This window comes from Grampus griseus, assembly GCF_964374135.1.
Source record: "Grampus griseus genome assembly, chromosome: 2".
In the NCBI taxonomy this organism is placed as follows: Eukaryota; Metazoa; Chordata; class Mammalia; order Artiodactyla; family Delphinidae; genus Grampus; species Grampus griseus.
In genome coordinates, this window is record NC_139018.1 from 110908142 (window position 1) to 110933985 (window position 25844).

The window sequence follows — 25844 nt, forward strand, 5'->3', positions numbered from 1 at the left end:
TTGGTACTCATCACCATTTGTAATTGTATCTTTATTGGTTCAGTTGTCTGTTTCCCACTTTAGAGAACTACAGGGAGGCAGGAACTTTGTTGTATTTAATTTCCCAATGTATATATAGCCCTTAGAAACAGGGCCGGTACATAGTCACTAAATAATTATTTGTTAAAACAAATAAGTTAATGAATAAACGTCTTCAGAATTTTGTCTTAGAGGCAACCTCTTTTAAGTACTAGCTTGGGCAAGTCACTTTTCCTCTCTGAGCTTTTATGTCTGAATACATACATATACCACAGGAATTGTAATCTCTTCCCTGCCTACCTCACCGCATCGTCACCAGGAGGATCTGAGCAAATAAACCTGGAAATGCGTCATCAAGTGATCCTTAAATATAACGTATTGTTGTTTGCGGCCCACGTGTAGCCTCGCAGGTAGCAGGTGCTGAAAAGGACTTGCTGATTGGGGGAGAGAGGTATTATTTTTTCCTGTGACTGTAGGCATCGAAGCTTTGCAGAAGGGTTCCGCAGGCCGCGGAGGGGCGGGGCTCAGGCCAGAAGCCCTCCCTCTCCGGCCTTTTCCCGGAGGCGCCAGCCGGGCAAGGAGGAGGGGCGGGGAGCCTGGGGGGAGTAACTGTCAAACCTCCTCGGTTGGCGCCATTATTTAAATGGTACGTGCCCGTCTCGCAGCTGTACGTGCCCGGGGCGGGGCTGCGAGCCCCCGGAGCGGGGCGGAGGCCGGGGGCGGGCCGGGGAGGTGGAGGGGCGAGAGGGGACTGGCCGGGGCGGGGCCAGGCTGGCTAGAGGGGCGGGTTTAGCGGCGGGCCCCGGCGATGTTCACTGCGCTTGCGCTGACAGACGCAAGATGGCGGACAGTGCGGAACTAAAGGTAAAGCGCAGCTCGAATTCACTTCTAATATTCGGCCACGGAGACTGTGCCGCTGGTGCCAGGGGGGATGCGTCCGACCCTGGGGGGCTGCTCGGGCCTGACTCCAACCGGTCCTGGAGTTGTAGAGAGGAGCGGCGCGCCGGGCCCCAGCCGAGGGGGCCCAGCAGCGGCGGGCCGCGGGCCCCGGGTGCCTCGGGGGCGCTGACGGGTCGTCCCCAGCGTGTTATTGTTGTGGGCGCCTCTGGCGGGGGTGGCGGGGGAAGAGATAGGGAGTCGGGAGGTGGGGGCCGCGGCTGTCCCCGGGGCTCGGCTTCTTCACCTTCCAGGCAGCCTCCCCGCCCCCCGTGGGGAGCGGGGGCAGGGGCAGGGTGTTCATGTTGGGGGCATTGGGAAAGCTCCCCGCCGCCGCTTCCTCTTCCTCCTTTGCAGTCCCGGGCTCCTGTCAGGCGTTCTCCTCAGACCCCCGGGAACTTGGCTCCTGCCGCCCCGCCCCTCCGGGGCTCCCTGCCGCCCCCGCCCCGGACTTGGTTCTCCCCGGCTGCCCGCCTGTCAGGAGGCGCCCGGGGTGCCCCGTTTGTGGGCAGCGCGATCCTGGGGGGATGGCGTGGGGATGTGGGGGAGAAGCTCCAGTAAAGTTTAGTGAACCCCGGGCTGGCTTTGAGGTTCGACTGGGGGGTGACGGGGGAGTCTGCCTGGGCGGGACGGTACTCTTTTTCTCTGATTCCGGGCAACCGGGGGGAGAAACCCCCTCGAAGGGTGTGTATTTGGAAGCAGTGGTAGGTGGTGGGAAGCAGCTACTCTCCCTTCTTTTTCGTCTCTTCCTTTTGGCTGGTGTGGAGGGTGAGAGGAGCCTTCGGGGGGTCTCTGCACACACCATGATGGCGATGCTATAGCTGATGGAGGTGAATGGTTAGTGTTTATATCCCCCCGTTGCCTTTTGTTTGTAGGGACATCTTGCTGGCCATGTTGATTTGAACGAAATTTTTCCCTCATCCTACTTCAACCCCCAATAAATAGAACGTTCCTTCCTTCCTCTCAACTGTACCAATTGCTCTCGCCTCGCGAAATTGGATGAAAGGGTGCCCCCTTTTCCCCGCTTTTTCTCCCACCCCAATCTTTACCTGATGATGGCTTCTTTACCGAAGCAGATATGCCACTACACAAGCAGTTGGGGGAGGGGGGGTGGAACCCTTATGATTGGATTGTGACAAATGGGGCTCCGCTTGATTAATTTTGGTTCAGTAGCAAGCAGTTTTTAACTAACGCGTATTATTTCGAGGCTGTGAACGCGATATTCCCTTCTCTGTGGCTTCCTGTGTGTGAACCGAGTAGTTGGTTAAATCTTGACCCAGAGAACTGACATCTCTGTCAGAGTGGAGATCGGGATATACAGTTGTAAATCTTTGGGGAGAGTCGTCTTTTTATAATTAATGAAAATTATTTAAAGAATTATCACGGTTATAATGAAACGACAACTCCTAGAACAAGCAAATGCCAGGTTTGTTTCTGGAGAGTTTTTCAGTGGAAACCTTCGCTGAGGGATCGTTTTTCCCAATAGTTTTTCAATGTTAACATTCCAAAATTTGTATATTTAGGCTCTGTCTTTGAGTGTCATTCTTTTTTAATTTACTTCTAATTGCAAATTAAGGGAGAGCAGATTTAGAATGGATGGTTTCGTTTTTTCCAGTTTCAAACTATTGACTGAAATGAAAAAGCCCTAGAAATTTGAGTATTTGGAGGTAATTAACTCTTGAAATAAAAAAGTGTGCAACTTTAAGATACATGTTTTCTGTAGTTTTAAAATGTAGTCACTATGTTGCTGTGATCTTTGCCTTCTAATATTTATTTTGCTAGGAATCCTTTTGAATGATAGCTAATCAGTTCTGTTTTACGTGGACTACAGAGTAAAGCTGAAAAGCTTGTGCTGGCTATGTTGTCACTCTTGATGCTGTCCAAAGAAACTGGTATGGAAAGCACATGCTGGGAGATTTCCTCCTTTGTTCTTTCTCATTTTAAGAAAGTGCCTTTGGGGATAGATCAGATCCCTGGTGTGAGTCTTGTTAGGTAAAGTTTCTCTTCACAAAAATGAGCCTGCATCAGATGAACGCTAAACACTTGGGGGGAAACATTATTTTTCTAAAATTGGTCTCCTGTTTTGCTCTCTCCAAAATCTACTTGAGTTTTTCCAAAGGAGTTTTTTTCTAATATTATGTTCTGTTGTACAGTTTTTTTCTCCAGCTTATGATAACTGCTCTTGACATACTGATCTGTCATTGTGTGTGCCCAGTACTTTGAGGAGCTGTGATAAATTGCTTAGTTAGTAATAGCTGTGTTAAACATGTTTATATTTGATTGTGGTTACATTTGCTCTTTTTTTTTTTGAAGGGGAGATGATCTTAGAAACGCCTACCATAGTTATTTAAGAATGTGTATATGTAATTTTCTGTGCAGTAAGCTTTGGAAGATACTCCTTTTGAAATTATAGTTTCTGAGTGGTATTTTGTTTATTTGTTTTTTGTGGTGTTTGGAGATAAGTAGCACTTATTCCTAATAAGGAATGAAAGGTCAGAGTAAGAATTAAGAAAAACTCAGATTTTTCAAAGTTGTAGGTGAATACAAAAGTATTCCAATGGATTTCCAACTATGAGGCTTTGAGTAAATAGTGACTTTTGTTATCTTAATTTACAACCCACATTTCATTTTGCTGTGGATTGTATTCATAATTTTTTTCCTCATGACCCATTTTAGTGAGTCCTTTTAAATCTATAACAGATCTGCAAGATCAGATGGGAAAAATGGATAGATCTGTACCCCTGTAGGAATTGTGCAAGCTGCAACACTTAAAGATATTGCCAATAAAAATTAGATTATGAGTCAGACATATCAAAAAGTTCTCTGTACTAATTTGTTTATGAAAGGTTTAATTTTTCATTAGGGGAATACCCATAACTGACATTTGTAAGAATGTAGAGAGTGAGCATTTTATTGTCTTTAGGAACTCAAAAGCAGGAGGGTGTGATGGCCAGATGATTTTGGAAGTTAATCTGACAGCTTCATGTAGCTCCTCTTAAAGTAGTTTAAAAAAAAATTACAAATTTTTTTGCATTAAAAGTCAAATTGCGTTATATTGCCGTTTTTAACTCACTGGAGGAACAGTGGGAAGGAAGAAGTTCATTATCATTTTAGTGGAGTAAATAATGGAATTCAAGGGGAAGAGAAATCATACTTTAAAAACCATACCTTTAAAAGTAGTATCTGTATAAGCATGTCAGTAGATTCTGTTGTCATATTCTGCCTCTGTTTTCAAGAACTAGCCACTTAATTTTGATCTTTGTGGTGTAATTTGTCTGCTTTTATTTCAGATAGAAGCAAGTAAATCTGACAATTTATTCATGAATTTGAATTGAATTTCCATAAGTTGCTTTTCTCAAGTGCCACATTTAGATGGCTTTTGTTTTAAGTCACCATGTTTATGAACAATATTTAAAAATTTGTAAAACACTTTAATATTTAAGTATTTCATATAATTGTTTTGAAATACCTCCTTTTCCTCCTCCGTTTTCTCCTGGATAATTGTATTGTCTTTCTCTTCAAAGAGTCTCTTGTAATCCCTGTTGATTGCAGTAGTGCTTAGTGGTGAGTCCATAGCTGATTAACCTTGGGTTTCTCCTGGTGAACTCCATCAACATGCTACTCCAGGGTTCTTGCTGAGGCTTTTGAGTTCAGTGTAATTTGCACCCTTTCTTGCTTGTAACTAGGGATAAGAAAAGAAAATGTCTTAGAGTTGTAGTAGGGATGGGAAGAATTATCTAAATTTCTGGAAAACTGCAGTGTTTATGATGAGACATAGCCTTTAAAAACAAACAAACCTCTGGTTCATTACTTCATAGAATTGCAGTGTGTTCTGAAGTATTCTGCTCTGGCATTAAGGACCTTGTTTTTTTTTTTTATGTTTGAATAATGTCTTATATGATACTTTGCAGTTCATAATGTATCACATTATCTCATTTGATTTTTCCATCAGTTCTTTAAGGTAGTAAAGGCAGGTAATATCTTCCTTTTACCAATAAAGTAAGCCCAGAAAAGGTAAGTGACTAGCCTAAGGTCATACAGATAAAAGTGGCAGGGACTTGAGCCTCGGTCTTGTGATTTCAAAATCCTGTACTGTAGGCTGCATTAAAGGTGCCATGTCAGTCCTGGAGCCCTCTAGGGTGCTTCGCTCACAAAGAATTCTAGCTATGTTGTTGCTAATACTTTCCCTCTTGCTCTATGCCAGGGTATTTTTGGATATTCCTTGGGCTTTTTGCAAGGAAGATTTTTGAGTTTGTTAGTTGGAATCATAGACATTAATTCTTGCAAATATCATTTTACTTGAGAAAGTTTCAGCGAATACTGAAAAGTAAGCACAAAAGTAAACAGCACCTATAATCCCAGCACTTAGAAATATCATGGTTAACATCTGGGTATCCATTTAGACTTTCCCTCTGTGAGTAAATGCATATGTATATACATCACAAAAGAGAGATTGTACTACTCTTTATTTGTAATCTGCTATTTTCATGGCTGTCTTTCCAGGTTAGTAAATATAGGCTTATATGATCATTTGAAAGGTAACATTGTATTTTATTCAGCTAGTCCCCTATCATTGGACAATCAGATTACTTCCACTTTTTTTTCTTTTTTGCTATTTTAAACAATGTCTTGACAAACAGCCTGATAGAAAAGTTTGCAATATTTTTTTTAAAATTTATTTTATTTATTTATTTATTTTTGGCTGTGTTGGGTCTTCGTTGCTGCGTGTGGGCTTTCTCTAGTTGTGGCGAACAGGGGCTACTCTTGATTGCGGTGCGCGGGCTTCTCATTGCGGTGGCGTCTCTTGTTGCAGAGCATGGGCTCTGGGCTCACGGGGTTCAGTAGTTGTGGCTCGCGGCCTCTATAGCGCAGGCTCAGTAGTTGTGGCGCACGGGCTTAGTTTCTCCGCGTCATGGGGGATCTTCCCAGACCAGGGCTTGAACCTGAGTCCCCTGAGTTGACAGGTGGATTCTTAACCACTGTGCCACCAGGGAATCCCCTGAAAATGTTTTATTCTAGCTAAATATATTTATTCTACAGACCTTTTTTTTGTGTGCTTCAGGGAACAGTGCAAATAAGATTTTGATTAGGTGAAGTGTTGTGAGTGAAAAGTAATTTTTGATTTGTTCGTTGTTTATACCTTTATTATTTCTGTTCCTGTAAATCTGTCAGTAAACATTATATAAATGCTCTGAATCAGAACATTTGGTAAAGTATGAAATAGATTATGAGAATTTTTGCTTTACCCATATTTTTAATCTCAAAGCGAAGTGTTGCCATAGTGTAAGATTGGTAGGTAACATTGTTTTGGAGAGGCTGTTAGAGAAAGGAGGTTACATAGGCAATGAAACCATTTTTCTATCTTAAGAACCTTTATGGGTTAAATCAATTAATAAATGCATGTGTGAATTGAATTAAGAATATTATTTGTGCAACATCTGAAAGTACTGCACTGTAGAAGGAACAGCTGATGAAATTAAGGGTATGAAATTGATCATACTCTAAATTTGATATGTTAAATTTGTTCCTCACCTAAATCTTTAGCATTTATATAACAAATTGTATCATTAGGATTTTTCAGAAATAGGTGATAGAGATACTTAAAAATACTTAGTTGTCCTTTCCTATCAATTTCAGAAATAGTACTAATTGTTACGCTTTTTTTTTTTTTGCTATTCTTACTGCAGAATGTTTGAGTGCTACTTCCTCTTCCATGTTAAAAATTGTGGAACTCCCAATTGCTTTTGATTCCCTCTACTCTTGGTTTCGTGGTAGCACGTGAATAAAAACTCCCTAAGCCCCTACTCCCCTGGTAAACCCTACTTTCTGGTAAACCTTCATTCTTAGCCATGAACTTCTAAAATTCATCAAAATGAAGAAATCACCTTTTTTCCTTTTCTGCTTCACATTAGATCAAGCATACAAAACAAACATAAACCCCTTGAACATTAACTAGTAACTTTGAATTATCAATAACTTTCACAGGACTGTTAATATATGTTCCTATTTTTAAAAGCTTCATCTCTTTCTTACCTTTCCTGCTATTCTTCTCTGCTTTCAATTTCCCCCCTTTGGTTGCCAGGTCAGTTTTCCCCAAACACTCCTTTCATCCTGTCACTCCACTGGCTTTCCATTGAAAACAGGATAAAGTCTTAGCTCTCAGATTGGTATTCAAGATTTTCTATAGTCTGACTCCAGTACATTTCGTGTGTCTGTTTTGTCTCCTCCACTGTATAGCAAAAGTTTTTAACTTAAAGCCAGAACTGTTAGTTTGCTTTTTTATTTTTGACTAGTGTTCTGCTTTGTACACCACTCCATTTTCCCTCATCCCTACCCTGTGGACACAGTAGGTGCCTAAGATATATTCGTGAAATGAGTTACATTCAAGATTTGTTTCTGTTAGCGAGGGGGCACTTGCACATGTTTATATGACAAGTCTAAATTGTGAATGTTCGGCGATAGGGTCATATCTTCATACTTTTTTTCGTGGCTGCTGCGTAGATGAACTTGAATAACATTAAATCCAGATAATTTATGAAAGACTGTTTTAGGTTTACCTTTTACATTTCTCATTGTAATGTTACAGCAGTAAGTAGAATAAAATTTTAAAGGCCTTCATCTTCACCCCACCCACTCCTTACCCCTTGCAACCTCTTTGGTACCTATTCTATTTTTTGAGAGGGAGAGAGCATAAGTTTTATTGAGGTATAATTTGCATACCATGCATTTCACCCATTTAAGTGCACAATTAAATGGTATTTTAATGTATTCACAAAGTTGTGTAACCATCACCGCAACCAGTTTCAGAATATTTGTCTTACCCATCCCCCCCACCAAAGAAATCTTGCACCCTTCAGCTATCACCCCATTGCCACAACCCACCCCACCCTCAGGCAACCGCTATCTACTTTTTGTCCCTATAGATTTGCCTGTATTGAACATTTCGTATAAATGGAATCCTATAATATGTAGTCTTTTGTGTCTGACCTATTCATTTTTCTTTGGACATTTAATTATGTATGTCTGTATAACATTCATAATTTATTGTATGTGTGTATGTCTAGATTCAGAACAAATTAGGGACATACATGGAACTCAGTAAGTAAATATTTATTGAATGAATGTATATGTATTACTATACATAATCATACTATATACAGTATCCTTTGACTTTTTTCACTTAACTGTATACTATATTGAAGCTCTTTCCATGACATGTGCCAAAACGAGATGGTCTCTTTCTTTTTTACAGTGCAAATATTTCATATGTATGTTTGTAGAGGTTTACCTCTTGAATTTATCAGTGTATATGTCTAAAAGTTCTTAACTTGTTTTGATGGTTTCCTATATTTTTTTTTAAAAAAATAGTTGCCACATTGAATGTAACTCCTATAATATTAATATTGGAGTCTCACTTAAAAATAGGAATGAAAACTGTAACAGGTAAGGGTTGTTTGGCTTGAGGAGAAATGAATGTAAGCTCTTTATGGGGTGCTGGCAGTACACAGCCAAAGCAATTCATTTTGTATTTGGGTTTCTGAATGTGAGCAAGCCTGTTTTTAGCTTCATGGCATAGTGCTTAAAATAGAATTTAAACATGCTATCTTATGCATTATGGTGAATTTTAAGACTTTTTCTTGTAGCCATGTAGGTCTAATCTTAAGATCTGAAAGATTTCAGGGTAAATATTTTTCTCATGTATTAAAATCATCAGTCTGGTCTATGGGCTTCTGTGAGTTACCCAAGAAAGAGAACATAGAGGCACCTAGGTCAGAGTCTAGCTTATAGTAGGTATTTGGTAATTATTTGTTATTTATTCAGGAAGTATCATATTCTGTCGTTCATTATATGTTTGAGTTCCGACTGTATGTGAAATACCAGATTATCAGTTGGTTTGAGCATATCACCATATAAATGTGTGTATTTATTTAAACACTCTTGTTATAGTGGGATATGTACTAAAAATATTTGTTTCTTAATCATCCAAGTAATGCACCACCTATTACAGTGGTTCTCAAAGTGTGTTTCCCAGAACTCTGGTAGTTCTCCAGACTCTTTCTGGGGATCCTGCAGGTCAAAACTATTTTCTCAATAGAAGTAAGACATTATTTGCTATATTGACATTTGTAAAATCAGTGGTGGGTAAAATTACATGAATTAAGGCAGTAACACTAAACTGTACTAGTTTATGACATCATGCACTTGGAATTAAGATGATGAAGCAATAAAACTTATTAATTTCATTATGTCTCAATTCTTGAATACGTTTTAAAATATATTTTGTGTGATGAAAAGTCCTGTAAACCACTTTTACTGAACACCAAATCTGATAATGGTTAATTCAAGAAAAAGAACTTGTGCAGTTGTTTGAGTTGGCATGCTGAACTAGCTACTTTTTTGTTTGTTTGTTTATGTTTGTTTGTTTTGCGGTACGTGGGCCTCTCACTGTTGTGGCCTCTCCCGTTGCGGAGCACAGGCTCCGGACGCGCAGGCTCAGCGGCCATGGCTCACGGGCCCAGCCGCTCCGTGGCATGTGGGATCTTCCCGGACCGGGGCATGAACCCGTGTCCCCTGCATCGGCAGGCGGACTCTCAACCACTGCGCCACCAGGGAAGCCCTGAACTAGCTACTTTTTTAATGGGATACCATTTTTATTTGAAAGAATGGCTGACAAAGTATGGTTATAAAGACTTGGGTATTCGGCAGACATTTTCTCGAAACTAAACCAAGTGAGCCTGTCACAGTAAGACAAACTGAAAATATTTGTTGCTAATGATAAAATTTCAGCTTTCAAGTGAAAATAAAATTTTGGAAGATTTATGTTTGCCGCTTTGAGCTTGACAGTTTCCCAATACTTGACTTTTTTTTTTTTTTTTTTGGATAAGATCAGTGGTGGTTGTTTTATTTTATTTTAATTTTATTTATTTTTTGGCTGTGTTGGGTCTTCGTTGCTGCACACAGGCTTTCTCTAGTTGCAGTGAGCAGGGGCTACTCTTCGTTGTGGTGCGTAGGCTTCTCATTACAGTGGATTCTCTTGTGGAGCACAGGCTCTATGTGTGTGGGCTTCAGTAGTCGCAGCGCACGGGCTCTAGAGTGCAGGCTCAGTAGTTGTGGCACATGGGCTTAGTTGCTCCGCGGCACGTGGGATCTTCCTGGACCAAGGATCGAATCCGTGTCCCCTGCACTGGCGGGTGGATTCGTAACCACTGCGCTACCAGGGAAGTCTCCCGGGTGGTATTAATGAATGTTATATATTGAAGTTGTAAAGTGAAAGGGTCAGCATTTGGAAGAACTGCATAACTCACTGAACCAATACTTTCTAAATAATCAATGCATGGCATTGCAAAATAGTAAAAAGATCCATTGGAAATGTAAGACAAACCAACGGACTTGAGTATATCAGAGTAGGAAATGTTCATTGATATGGTTTCAGATTCCATATTGGAACAGCCTTTAAGAAACTGCCACTTGTTGAGTTTTGGTAGAGGACCAAAGAATATCCACAGTTATCTGAGAAAGCTATTGAAATATGCCATCTTTTTCCACTACATATCTGCATGATGCTGAATTTTCTTCATGTACTTCAATCAAAACAACCTAATGCAGATTGAATGTGAAAGTGGATATGAAAATGAGGCTGTCTTTTTTAAACCAGACATTAAACAGATGTGCAAAAATGTAAAATAATGACTATTTTTACAATTTTTTTTGTCTTGGAATAGTCTTTTTAATTTAATATTTTGATATATGTTAAGTAATTTATTATTTTTAAATGACAAATCTTTAAAAATTTTGTTTTCTTTTTTCTTTAAAAGTTTTTAATTATAGTAATATATACATAACTTAAAATTTACCACCTTATCCACTTTTATTTTATTTTAAAAAATTTATTTATTTTTGGCTGCGTTGGGTCCTCGTTGCTGCACGGGCTTTCTCTGGTTGCAGCAAGCAGGGGCTACTCTTTGTTGCGGTGCGCAGGCTTCTCATTACGGTGGCTTCTCTTGTTGCGGAGCATGGGCTCTAGGCGTGCAGGCTTCAGTAGTTGTGGCACGCAGGCTCAGTAGTTGTGGCTTGCGGGCTCTAGAGTGCAGGCTCAGTAGTTGTGGCACACGGGCTTAGTTGCTCCGTGGCACGTGGGATCTTCCCAGACCAGGGCTCAAACCCATTTCCCCTGCATTGGCAGACAGATTCTTAACCACTGTGCCACCAGGGAAGTCCCTGTGTTTAGTTTTAGAGTATTAGAGTGACCATATATAATTTATCAACCAAAGTGGGACACTTTTAAGAGTGGAAGGGGATGCTTTTAATAATGTTGCTAGAACAACAGATGTAAAATGGAAAACTTGAAGATCTTGTAATTTTTTCTAAAATACTTTTTTTGTGAAGTGCTAAGAAATGAGATGACAGTGATTTTAAAATGATATTAATAAAGAAGAGTTTTGTGGCCAAGTAAATTTGTAAAATGTTGGATGCAAAGTTAACATATTTCTTCTGCTAGACTTCTTAGGACCTTTAATGTGTGAATGTTATTTGAGAAGGGAGGGCATGATGGGGAATTATAGACTCTTGAATTTCCTGGACCGTTTTGTTTTTTTTTTTGGTCCTTATTTGAATTTGTTACAGTATTGCTTTTGGTTGTTTGTTTTGGTTTTTTGTCCCCAAGGCATGTGGGATCTTAGCTTCCTGACCAGAGATCAAACCCTCACCCTGTGCATTGGAAGGCAAAGTCGTAACCACAGGACCACCAGGGAAGTCCCTCCTGGACCAGTTTTTCCCCAGCACCCTATTACTCTGAATATCTATTAACCGTATGAACGTAGTTTGGAAAACGGTGACTTGGAGTATCCTGTCATTTAAATTGGAGCTTTTTAATGTGAAGCTCAATCAGATTGCTTCTCAGTTTTACGTTTTATTTGGGATTTTGTTCTGTCATATCTGGGCAGCTAACTTTATTACAATGAGTAAAATTTGAAGTTTAAAAAATATAACCTCATAAAATAGTCATTATGTGCAGATGACATACTATATATAGAAAACCCTGAAAACTCCACACAAAAACTACTAGAACTGAAAAATGAATTCAGCAAGGTAGCAGGATACAAGATTAACATGCAGAAATCAGTTGCATTTCTTTAACAATGAAATATCAGAAAAGGAATGTAAAAAACAATACCTTTTTAAAAATTGTATTTATTTTTAAAATATTTATTTGATTGGAGTATAGTTGATTAACAACCTTGTGTTTCAGGTGTACAGCAAAGTGATTCAGATATACATATACATGAATCTATTCTTTTTCAAATTATTTTCCCATTTAGGTTATTACAGAATATTGAGCAGAGTTCCCTGTGCTATACAGTAGGTCCCTGTTCGTTATCTGTTTTAAATATAGCAGCGTGTACACATCAATCCCAAACTGCCAGTCTATCCCTCCCCCTCCAACCCTCCCACTGGTAACCATAAGTTTGTTCTCTAAGTCTGTGAGTCTGTTTCTGTTTTGTAAATAAGTTCATTTGTATCTTTTTTAAAGATTCCCTATATAAGTGATATCATACATGTCTTTCTCTGTTTGACTTACTTAGTATGATAATCTCTAGGTCCATCCATGTTGCTGCAAATGGCATTATTTCATCCTTTTTAATGGCCGAGTAGTATTCCACTGTATATATGTACCACATCTTCTTTATCCATTCATCTGTCAGTGGACATTTAGGTTGCTTCCACATCTTGGCTATTGTAAATAGTGCTGCAATGAACATTAGGGTTTATGTATCCTTTTGAACCACGTTTTTCTCTGGCTATATGCCCAGGGAGTGGGATTGCTGGATCATATGGTAGCTCTATTTTTAGTTTCCTAAGCAACCTCCATGCTGTTCTCCATAGTGGCTGTACCAATTTACATTCCCACCTGTAGTGTAGGAGGGTTCCCTTTTCTCTACACTCTCGCCAGCATTTATTGTTTGTAGACTTTCTGATGATGGCCATTCTGACTTGTGTGAGGTGATATCTCATTGTAGTTTTGATTTGCATCTCTAATACTAAGCGATGTTGAGCATCTTTTCCTGTGCCTCTTGGTCATCTGTATGTCTTCTTTGGAGAAATGTCTATTTAAGTTTTCTGCCCATTTTTTGAATGGGTTGTTTAAAAAAACAATACCTTTTAAAATCACACCAAAAAAACCCCAAAAACCTTAGGAATACACCTGACCAAGGAGGTGAAAGACTTATATGATGGGAACTATAGAACATTAGTAAAGGAAATTGAAGATGAGTCAAAGAAATGGAAAGATATCCCATGCTCTTGGACTGGAAGAATTAATATTGTTAAAAAGGCCATACTACCCAAAGCAATACACCAATTTAACGTGATCCCTATCAAATTACCAATGGTATTTTTCATAGAGGTAGAACAAATAATCCTAAAATTTATATGGAATCATAAAAGACCCAGAATTGCAAAAGCAATCCTGAGGAAAAAGAATAAAGCAGGAGGCATAATCATCCCAGACTTCAGACAATACTACAAAGCTACAGTAATCAAAACAGTGTGGTATTGGCACAAAAACGACATATGGATCAATGGAACAGAATAGAGAGCCCAGAAATAAACCCACACACTTACGGTCAATTAATCTTCAACAAAGGATACAAGAGTATAAAATGGGGAAAAGTCTCTTCAGCAAGTGATTCTGGGAAAGTTGGACAGCTGCATGTAAATCAGTGAAGTTAGAACACACCTTCACACCATGCACAAAAATAAAATGGCTTAAAGACTTGAATATAAGACAGAACGCTATACACATGAAAAGCTGCTCAACATCACTAATTATTAGAGAAATGCAAATCAAAACTGCAATGAGGTATCACCTCACACCAGTCAGAATGGGCATCATCAGAAAATCTACAAACAACAAATGCTGGAGAGGGTGTGGAGAAAAGGGAACCCTCTTGCACTGTTGCTGGGAATGTAGATTGATATGGCCACTATGGAGAACAGTATGGAGGTTCCTTAAAAAACTAAAAATAGAATTACCATATGACCCAGCAATCCCACTACTGGGCATATACCCAGAGAAAACCATAATTCAAAAAGACACATGCACCCCGATGTTCATTGCAGCACTATTTACAATAGCCAGGTCATGGAAGCAACATAAATGCCCATCGACAGATGAATGGATAAAGAAGATGTGGTACGTATATACAATGGAATATTACTCAGCCATAAAAAGGAATGAAGGGAACGAAATTGGGTCATTGGTAGAGATGTGGATGGATCTAGAGGCTGTCATATGGAGTGAAATAAGTCAAAAAGAGAAAAACAAATATTGTATATTAATGCATATATGTGGGACCTAGAAAAATGGTACAGATGAAATAGTTTGCAGGGCAGAAATAGAGACACATGTAGAGAACAAACGTATGGACACCAAGGGGGGAAAGTGGTGGGGGGTGTGGTGGTGGTGTAATATGTATAAAATAGATAACTAATAAGAAACTGCTGTATAAAAAAATAGATAAAATAGAATTCAGAAATTCAAAAAAAAAAGGCAAAACGCTATAAAACTCCTAGAAGAGATCATAGAGGAGATCATAGGCAAAACATTCTGTGACATAAATTGTACCAGTGTTTCCTTACATCAGTCTCCCAAGGCAATAGAAATAAAAACAAAAATAAACAAATGGGACCTAATCAAACTTAAAGCTTTTGCACAGCAAAGGAAACCATAAACAAAACGAAAAGACAACCTATGGAATGGGAGAAAATATTTGCAAATGATGTGACCAACAGGGTTTAATTTCCAAAATATACAAACAGCTCAAAGAACTCAACAACAACAACCCAATCAAAATGGGCAGAAGACTTAAATAGACACTTATCAAAAGAAGACATACAGATGGTCAATAGGCACCTGAAAAAGATGCTCAACATTGCTAATTATTAGAGAAATGCAAATCAGAACTACAGTGAGGTACAACCTCACACTGGTCAGAATGGCCATCATTAAAAAGTCTGCAAATAACAAATGCTGGAGAGGGTGTGGAGAAAAGGGAACCCTCCTACACTGTTGGGGGTAATGTAAGTTGGTGCAGCCACTATGGAGAACACTGTGGAGGTTCCTCAAAAAACTAAAAGTAGAGTTGCCATATGATCCAGCAATCCCACCCCTGGGTGTATTTCTGGACAAAACTATAATTCAAGAAGATACAGGCACCCCTATGTTCATAATAGCCAAGACATGGGAACAACCTAAATGTCCACAAACAGATGAATGGATAAAGAAGATGTGGTACATACATACAATGGAATATTACTCAGCCATAAAAAATGAAATAATGCCATTTGTAGCAACATGGATGGACCTAGAGATTATCATACTAAGTGAAGTAAGTCAGAAAGAGAAAGACATACTATATGATGTCACTTATATGTGGAATCTAAAATGTGACAGAAATGAACCTATCTACAAAGCAGAAACAGACTCACAGACATAGAGAACAGACTTGTGGTTGCCAACGGGGAAGGAGAGGTGGGAGAGGGATGGACTGGGAGTTTGGGGTTGGTAGATGCAAACTATTACATATAGAATGGATGGACAACAAGGTCCTACTGTGTAGCACAGGGAACTATATTCAATATCCTATAATAAACCATAATGGAAAATAATTTTTTTAAATAAAATAAAAACAACATTTGTGGGAATTCCCTGGAGGTCCAGTGGTTAGGACTCAGTGCTTTCACTGCAAGGGCCTGGGTTCAATCCCTGGTTGGGGAACTAAGATCCTGCAAGTCTTGTAGTGTGGCCAAAAAAAAAAAAAAAAGGGCTTGCCTGGTGGCGCAGTGGTTGAGCGTTCGCCTGCTGATGCAGGGGACATGGGTTCGTGCCCCAGTCCGGGAAGATGCCGCAGAGCGGGTGGGCCTGTGAGTCATGGCTGCTGAGCCTGCGCGTCCGGAGCCTGTGCGCCGCAGCAGGAGAGGCCACAACAGTGAGAGGCCCGCGTACCACAAAAAAAAAAAAAAATTGTATGTATCTTTTTCTAAGCTTGTTTTTCTCTGAAAGCTATAAATCAAGACTAGCATATGATAACCTTAATTGTTTTTTTTGTGCACCCTGGATAGTGTTTATTGAATAATTACCTTAATATTGGAGAATCTTGGGGAAAAATAATCATCTGAATCCTAAGTAGTTGAACAATCTTATTTGTAACCTTAAACCTTGTTATATGGAGGGGAATTTCTTATCATGTGCCACTGGGCTCTATAGTCTTGACCCTGTTATATCCCAGGTTTTAAGGATGACCTGTATGAATATTTAAGTAGCAAAACTCTCAGATTTTGTAGGTGTCAGAAAGCTGGGAAGAATGTTAGATGACAAAATCAAGAGGAATTAATTCATCATCATCATCTCCTGTGCACTTACTAGATGTCATCTACCATACTTAGCATAGGTGATATGGAGAAAAGTGTCCTTGAAAGGCTCAAAGTCTAGGGGAGGACATAGACTAGAAAATCAGCTGTTTACAACACTGTGTGATAAATGCTGCAGTAGAGAGTGCAGGGTGCAGTTCTTCAGGGTTTTGAAAGGTTGGAATAATGAACTTGGAAAAAACGAAGTTTAACAGCACTGTATATAAAGTTCTATTTTTAAATTTTAAAAATTGTATTAGAGGATGAGGAGGTTTAACCTAGTAGCATGTCATGTGAAAACAATTGAATAAAGGTTTTAGTTAACCTCAAGCTTAATGTGAGTGACAATATGATGTGGACGTGACTCCCTGTCCCTGCTGAAGGAAAATCATAACGTACAACATCCTTCCACTTGCCTAAATAAAACAGGCCAGTCAGTCTAAAATGCCTTATTAGGTTGCACTGGTAGAAATAGCTCTGTTCATAATAAGAGAGATAGTACTAAGCGTAGTCAAACTATTATCTGGATTATTTCATTCACTCTGAGTATGATGGCCAGGGTGGGAAGGGGTCTATACCAACAGGATGAAATTTTAGAACCACTGGGTAGAAGTTTAAGGAAAATTTCAATTCATAGAGCTTTTTAGTAATGTAGGATGTTTTACGATTAGATTGTGAACTCATGTAAGTGTTTCAGTAGAGGCTGAGAGACCATCAGTTAAGGAGGTTACAGTAGAACTTCATATATTAGATGGAGAGTTGGACAAGATGATTGCTAAAGTTCTATTTTAAACTAACAACATTGTAAGTCAGGTATACTTAAAGAAAAATAAATAAAAAAAATAAAGTCCTATTTTATGTTATGATCCTGTGATTCTACAGTTTTTAAAAACATCATTTCAGGGCTTCCCTGGTGGTGCAGTGGTTGGGAATCTCCCTGCCAATGCAGGGGACACGAGTTCGATCCCTGGTCTGGGAGGATCCCACATGCCGTGGAGCAACTAAGCCTGTGCGCCACAACTACTGAGCCCGCGCGCCTAGAGCCCGCGCTGCGCAATGAGAGGCCGCCACGGTGAGAGGCCCGCGCACCGCAATGAAGAGTAGCCCCCGCTCTCCGCAACTAGAGAAAAAAAAAAACCCGTGTGCACCAATGAAGACCCAACGCAGCCAAAATTAGAAAAACAAAAACTAAAAAAAGAAAAACATCATTTCATGGTCTTCCTTGGTGGTCCAATGGTTAAGACTGCGTGCTTCCAGTGCAGAGGGTCCGGGTTCGATCCCTGGTCAGGGGAGTTCTGTATGGCGTGTGGTGCGGCAAAAAAAAACAAACTCATTTCAAATTCCCTAATAATGTCTGTAATTGTCAGTACTCTGCAGCATTGTGTGGACTTTGGCATCTGACTTTTGAGTCTGAGCTCCGCTATTTACTAGGTCTAACTTTGATTGAATAGGTTACACCTGTTACTCTGAAATAGTTCTCTTGATACTTTCCCTCTAAGGTTTTTACTTGGGACCCAGATTGAAGGCTGTGATTTAAAGATTTTGTATAGTTACAGAATGCATTTTTTATCACTTTTTGTTTTGTTAGTATTTATCTATTCTTCCTTTTACACTTCTTAACTTTCTCTCAGATAAAGTGTAATGTATCTTTCATCCCATCTTGTCTGAAACTTAAATTAGATGATATCTCCAGTTGTAAATGCAACATTTTGTTTGGTTTTAGTTGGAGGAGTTTGTGAAAAAATATTCATTCTTTTATAATTTGATGGACTTAAAATTTCTTAAAGCTTTATTTTATTTTTTTATAAATTTATTTATATATTTTAAAATTTTTGGCTGTGTTGGGTCTCTGTTGCTGCGCGCAGGCTTTCTGTAGCTGTGGCGAGCGGGGGCTACACTTCGTTGTGCGTGGGCTTCTCATTGCGGTGGCTTCTCTTGTTGAGGAGCACGGGCTCTAGGTGTGTGGGCTTCAGTAGTTGTGGCTCGCGGGCTCTAGAGCGCAGGCTCAGTAGTTGTGGTACACGGACTTAGTTGCTCCACGGCATGTGGGATCTTCCTGGACCAGGGTTTGAACCCATGTGCCCTGCACTGGCAGGTAGATTCTTAACTGCTGTGCCAGCAGGGAAGTCCATAAAGCTTTACTATTTGAAAAGTGAACGATTGTTCTCATGATCATGTATAGCACTGCTTTTTAAAAGACACTTTATCTAGATTATTGAACGTTCTTGCAGATTTTCTTTGCAGTATTTCTTGGTCCTGTCTCCTCTATTTCCACTGTCACAGTTTCTTCTTACATGTAGATAATTAATTCTTGCTTGTTGCTATGTCTTTTAGCTAGAAGTCTTATTTTCTTAGTCTTGTTTCATCCATCCTATAGGTGGCTACTTGAATAACCTTAAACTATTTTTATCACATGTTTACTGTCCCCAAATAAGCATTTATTCTGCTGCTTGTTCACTCTGTAGAGTCTAATTTCTCTCACTGTCATTTAGTGTCCCCATCCCAGTGTAACACATACTCTGTCCTGGGTAAGATTTGTGATAAGACACTTGTATTGGTTGGTGGTTATAAATTTGAGCTCTAAAGTCAGGTCAGGTTTGAGCCCTGTCTCCATCACTTGTCTGCTTATTTATTGTTTAGCATCAGTTCTCTCCATAGATGGGAATAATATTGGTCTGTCTCTTGGGTTCATGTGACGGTTAAGTAAGATACTCATGCTACTATAATTAATATGTAATTGGCATATTATAAGCATTTAATACATATTGGGTTTATCATTTTTACTGGATCAACTCATGTATGACACATATATATATATTATAAATTTATTTATTTATTTATTTATTGGCTGTGTTGGGTCTTCATTTCTGTGCGAGGGCTTTCTCTAGTTGCGGCGAGCGGGTGCCACTCTTCATCGCGGTGCGCGGGCCTCTCACTGTCGCGGCCTCTCGTTGCGGAGCGCAGGCTCAGTAGCTGTGGCTCATGGGCCTAGTTGCTCCACGGCATGTGGGATCTTCCCAGACCAGGGCTCGAACCCGTGTCCCCTGCATTGGCAGGCAGATTCTCAACCACTGCGCCACCAGCGAAGCCCGACACTTATATTTTTGACTGAGAACATTGCTCATTGAGAGATTTCACTGACCATACAGATTGTTTGTATTTCTTTATCCTGTGAAAGAGTAGAATGAAAAGAAAGATTTCACTTAATAGTTATAACATTATAGAATTTTGAAACTGAGGAATCTTTGAGAAGCTCTAGTCAATCTGTCATTTTTTAAAGAGAGAAAATAGACCCTGAAAGATTGTGATTCAGTAAATTAGTGGCCGAGTTAGTATTAGAATCCAAATTCTATATATACTAGTACCATATTATGTTGTATTTGTACCTAACACATTTGAGAATTGAATTAATGTGATTATGAGTCTCTGTCTCTGAAGAATAGCTTATCTCTGTGTGTTCATTGTTTGTTCCTATATTCCCTTTCTACAACTCATTTACGGCTCATTCATGGATCCAAAAAGCATTTATTGAACATCTGTGTGCAGAGCAGCTTTTTACTTAAAGTTATATTTGTCCTACCTCTGCATAAGAAGTTTGGCAATGTGTTAGAATTTTAAACTCCTTTTAAACTCTTTTTAAATTAAGCTAAACTTTTTTTATTGTAAAAAATATTTAATCCAAATTTTAAACTGTTTTGATTTCGGTTTGTTATTTTTAGTATTTGAGTTATCATCTAGAAGGAGCTTTTGAAGGACATATCCATGGGTTTCATGAAATGTGGTAGTACATAAATGGGGATACTATTTAAATTATCTATCAAAAATCAAAGCCATGGTATGCCATTTCAACAGAGTGGTAGGTTTATACTTTGCTTGAAGGAGAATGGAATATTCATGTTTTGTCATTATGTGGGAGCTAAATGAATCCCATGTGATGGAAGATACCAGAAGGGGAGAAAGATAATCAGCTAGAGGAGTAGGCACTACAGGTCATTTTTCAGTCATCTTATATTGAGAAATAAATAAAAGATGAGAAATCAGGTGGAACAAGATTATGGAGAAGTATGTAACCAGCCTGACTTGCTGCTTTAGTAGAAACTGTCTAACTAGGTTTTCTGGTTGAACTGGACATTGTTGACAAATTGCTAATCTAACAGCTGTTTATTAACTATTTCAAGTGGAGAGGATTAGAAATGATCCTAAAGTCAGTTCCATTGAATGAAGAATCTGACTTTGAGAATAATGGATAAAATATTTTTGTAGTACTGTACAATCGTTTTTTTTTTTGCGGTACACGGGCCCCTCACTGTTGTGGCCTCCCCCGCCGCGGAGCACAGGCTCCAGACGCGCAGGGTCAGCGGCCACGGCCCACGGGCCCAGCCGCTGTGCGGCATGTGGGATCCTCCCGGACCGGACCGGGGCACGAACCCGTGTCCCCTGCATTGGCAGGCGGACTCTCAACCACTGCGCCACCAGGGAAGCCCCCTGTACAATCTTTATGCAGTTAGAGTATTTTTGATGATTGCTTTTGTGGGTAGAAAGTAAAAGTATAAATGAAATATTATGACATTGTTAAGTGCCTATTTTGACTGTCTTTAGAATTCATTTTGGCTTACAGTTGTTTACAAATTGATACCAGATAAAGATTCATAATATAGAGTCTGCTTTATGATTCATCGTCTAAAATACTGCAGTGGGATGTGTGAATGAGAGTAATTAGGTGGTTCAACAAGAAGTACCTAATTCTTATTCACAATTTAGGTATGACCTTTAATAATGTAGGGTCATAGCTAATGAGACACTTTTTTTTTTTTTGGCGGTACGTGGGCCTCTCACTTTTGTGGCCTCTCCCGTTGCGGAGCAGAGGCTTCGGACGCGCAGGCTCGGCGGCCATGGCTCACGGGCCCAGCCGCTCCGCGGCATGTGGGATCTTCCCGGACCGGGGCACGAACCCGTGTCCCCTGCATCGGCAGGCGGACTCTCAACCACTGCGCCACCAGGGAAGTCCTGGCACTTTTTATTTAATCTCAGAAATCTCTTTGTCTACAGTACTTGTTGATATTGCTTGACTGTTGTATTTCTTTTTCTCAAAATATGGTCCCTACCTCTGTAGTTGGAATGGTGTTCTTATACAGGCACGCACACCGAACTGTGTGTGTGCGTGTGTGTGTAAAATGTTACATATCTGAGAGGGAGATTAAGTTGAAATGTGTTCTTATAGAATGGTGAGGACCTTCCCCTCCTCCCTCCCCATTCCCCTACTCTGCCCTGAGAACACTGGAAGCCAACCTTATACTGCCAAAGCAGGAGGTTGGAGGATTCCTCTGTGTCAAAAGAGATCAGATAAAAGGAAAAAATGGAATCCTCATGATAGCCAAGTTCCTGCCTTATCATCCTAGAGTGCAGTACTCGGTCTGCTCACTCACACAGTTCATCTGATCATCTTTTTCGTGTCTTACTCTTAGATATAAATGTACAGCCAAAGGTTCCCTTACTTGAGGAAAACGTCAAGCATGAAAGGCAGAGACCAGAGAAAATAGCAAGAAAGAACTCAGATTACAGAGACAGTGCAGGCAGGTGAAGAAAATAACAACGTCAAACCCCCTATTTATTTATATTCTCAAGAGAAAAGATGCTGTAGTAAAAAATAAAATTTTTTAAAAAGAGAGAAGATACTACATTCATGTAAAATAAGAACAAGATGTAGAGGGAAAAAAAAAGAGAAAGAAAAATGCAGCAAACAGAAAAGAGCTCATGGGAATTGAAATTTTAATAGAAGAGTTAGAAGATGAAGTTGAGGAAATCTCCCAGGAAATAGAGCTAAAGACAAGAGATGTAAATGCAAGAGGAAAAAGAAAACAGATCAAAAGAGAATTAGACAGTCTAGCAAGGCCCATATCTAAATAATAGGTATACAAGAAAAAGAACAGAGAAAAATCAAAGGAAGATTACTGCAAGAAAACTTCCCAGGGACTTCCCTGGTGGCACAGTGGTTAAGAATCCACCTGCCAATGCAGGGGACACGGGTTCGATCCCTTGTCCGGGAAGATCCCACATGCCGCAGAGCAGCTAAGCCCGTGTGCCACAACTACTGAGACTGTGCTCTAGAGCCCGCGAGCCACAACTACTGAGCCCATGTGCCACAACTACTGAAGCCCACGTGCCTAGAGCCCGTGCTCTGCAACAAGAGAAGCCACAGCAGTGAGAAGCCCGCACACCACAATGAAGAGTAGCCCCTGCTTGCCACAACTAGAGAAAGCCTGCATGCAGCAAGGAAGACCCAACACAGCCAAAAATAAATTTATTTAAAAAGAAAAAGAAAACTTCCCAGAACTGAAGGACATACATCTATAAATGTAAAAGACTTAGCAATTATCAGTTCATACAATTAAGAAAAAAAAAAACCTACTCCAAGATACAATATTGTAAAATTTCAGAACACATAATGAGAAGCATCTGGAAGCTTCCTGAGGAGGATATATAGGTGACTGTGAAAGACTTCAGATCAGAATGGTGCCAGGCTTCTTAAGAGAAGATGATGAGGAAAGGCCTTCAAAATTCTGATGGAACATACTTTCCTGCCTGGAATTCTATACTGAGCCAAACTCAGTTACTAAGTATGAGTAAATGAAGGTATTTTTAGACAATGCAAGGGATTTTTTAAAAAGTGTACTTCCCATGCCTCCTTCTCAGGAAGCTACTGGAGGAAATACCCCACTAAAAAGAGAAAATCAAGAAAAGAAGTGAGATCAAGGAAACAGGGGGTCCAACACGAAGAGTGATAAGGGAATTCCCAGGATAAGTTAAAGGGAAATTCCATGACCATAGTTTTGTACCAGGCCTAGAGAACAAGCAGTCTAAATTGGAACTTGATGGAGGATTGTATGAAGTATATTTTTAAGAAAGAAATTAAAGGACTTCCCTGGTGGCGCAGTGGTTAGGAATCTGCCTGCCAGTGCAGGGGACATGGGTTCGATCCTGGTCCGGAAAGATCTGACATGCCGCGGAACAACTAAGCCCATGTGCCACAACTACTGAGCCTGTGATCTAGAGCCCACGAGCCACAACTACTGAGCCCGTGTGCCACAACTACTGAAGCCCATGCGCCTAGAGCCCATGCTCCGCAGCAAGAGAAGCCACCACAATAAGAAGTCCGCGCACTGCAACCAAGAGTAGCCCCTGCTAGCCGCAACTAGAGAAAGGCCATGCGCAGCAACGAAGACCCAACGCAGCCAAAAATAAAATTAAAAAAAAAAAAGAAATTAAAACAGATTTACCTGATATATTTGAATATGTTGAGAGGAAAGTTAACACTAGCAATTTAAAGATGAATTAACCGTAGTTACACAGAAAATTAAGCAAATGCAAAAATGGTGCAGTTATTAACTAGAAGGAAAACAAGGTCATACAAAAAAACAGTAATAATGATGTACTTTTGGCTCGTCTGTGAATATTATTTACAGCCATAGTAATATTATAAACTCTAACAGTTGATTCAACCAAAAATGATGATGGGAAGTTGTAACAGATCTAAATCATTACCTTTTAATAGGAAGTCAATTTTTTTCCTAAAGGGAAAATATTTTAAATAACTAATAGACCTACTATATAGTAGAAATAGTGAAAAAAACGCCTGAAGAAATAGCTAAAAAGACTTGAAGGTAGTTGCCTTAGGGATGTGAAAAATGGGGACAGGGCAAGTGACATCTGTTTTTCTTGTAAAACTGTTCGACTTTTAAAACGGTGTACAGGTCTTTCTGATTGAAAAGATTCATTTAAAAAAGTTGACCCTCACAGAATGCTTTCTGTACAGAATATACACATTTCTCAGGCATTCTATCATTTGGGGTTGTAGAGTCAGCAGAATGCTATCCAAGGAGGCAATGATTTCTAGTAATAGCAGTGGTTGATGTTATCCTTAGTTATAAATATTCATTTTGTTGTAGTGCTAACAAATGGAGATTTTAAACACACGAAAGATTAAAATACATTGCATTTCAACATTTCACATTTAAGTGTTTAGTTTTCCTCTGTGTTGTCAACACTTTACATTGTGAATTGATTGCTCCATGCTTCTTTGAAGCTTTTTGGTTGAGAGATACTTCAGATGGTTGCGTTTCCTGCCCTCTTTTATTTGGTTTTTTAAATAGTGCATGCTTATTACAGTCCTTAAGATTATGCAGCAGCTGCTCCAATAATCGCAATAGATAGCACCTCAGCTTTCACTGTACCTGATTACAAGGTGCAATGGTTAATTTGAATCCAGATGTTTTCTTTTATCTTAACCACCAATTTTAAGCTAAAATGTTGAAGCTTGAAGTTGAGATTAAATATTAAATAAATTGATCTTTTAGAAGTTTTTCTCTTTCCTAATTAAAAGGCATGTGGTTTGTTTTTGCTAAAAGACACTAACATAGTGTAAAGGTACAACATTTGGAGTGAACTAGTTTTGTAACATTCAACAAATTTCTTAACCTTCCTAGGCCTCAGTTTTCCCATCTGTAAATTGAGGACAATACCTACCTTATAATTGTGATGATTAATTATGCATCCTGTGAAAATGAAAACAAAAATTATGCCTATGTCATTAACTTTTTTCTTTTGATCATCAAGCAAGAGATTTTATTTTATGCGAGTTGTCAATGTATTCTTCCATAGAAATAGAACAATAATACATCTGTGCTGCATTTAAATCCTTATACACATAGAGTTAGGACAAAAGCTGTCATAAGTTGATGGTAACCGCTGAGTTTCCGTTTTTGTTTTTGACTTAAGAGAATGGAGCTGAATTGAAATGGAAAGACATTCTTCTCTTTCTAAAAATTTATCGTGTTTTCTCTGTAAAACAAAATACATTTGACCAATGCCAACTTAAGTTTAGTTTTAACGTATAATCTTTGAAGCATAATTCATGTTATTTCTTTAAGAGCAGAAACTTACTTATTAATACAGTGCTTTTCTGTTGCAATCTCTGTTCCTTTTAAAATAAGTAAAAAAAAATCTTTAAAACTATTTTGTACTCTTAGGACAGTTTGGATAGTAAGGAGAAGTTGTTATCCTGGCATTAGATTCTCATAGGAGCGCGAACCCTACTGTGAACTGCGCATGTGAGGGATCTAGGTCACGTGCTCCTTATGAGACTAATGCCCGATGATCTGAGGTGGAGCTGAGGCGGTGAGGCTAGTGCTGGGGAGCGGCTGCAAATACAGATTATCATGAGCAGACAGGTTTGACTCCACAGAGACCATAATAAATCAATGCACTTGAATCATCCTGAAACCATCATCCCCCCCCTCCCTGGTCCATGGAAAAATTGTCTTCCACGAAACCAGTCCCTGGTGTCAGAAAGGTTGGGGACTGTTGCCATAGAGGACCTCAGTCTGGTCATGGAATCATTTGTAAAAAAAGAAAATTATAATACAGCAAGATAAGTGCTAAAATAAAGATATGAAAAATAGCCAGTAAGAGTAGTGAAAAGAGAG

At 39.4% G+C, this 25844-nt stretch overlaps 1 protein-coding gene across 2 annotated transcripts in view; it reads left to right on the forward strand.

Moving 5' to 3' along the window:
* The first annotated feature begins 848 nt into the window (after nucleotides 1–848).
* Nucleotides 849–25844, forward strand: part of PIAS1 (protein inhibitor of activated STAT 1) — a 121529-nt gene continuing 96533 nt past the window's right edge. For both annotated transcript variants that reach the window (XM_082649229.1, XM_082649230.1), the window contains exon 1: nucleotides 849–882. In XM_082649229.1, the coding sequence (XP_082505355.1) occupies nucleotides 859–882 (24 nt within the window). In that variant the 5' untranslated portion in view covers nucleotides 849–858. The remainder of the gene's footprint in view (nucleotides 883–25844) is intronic.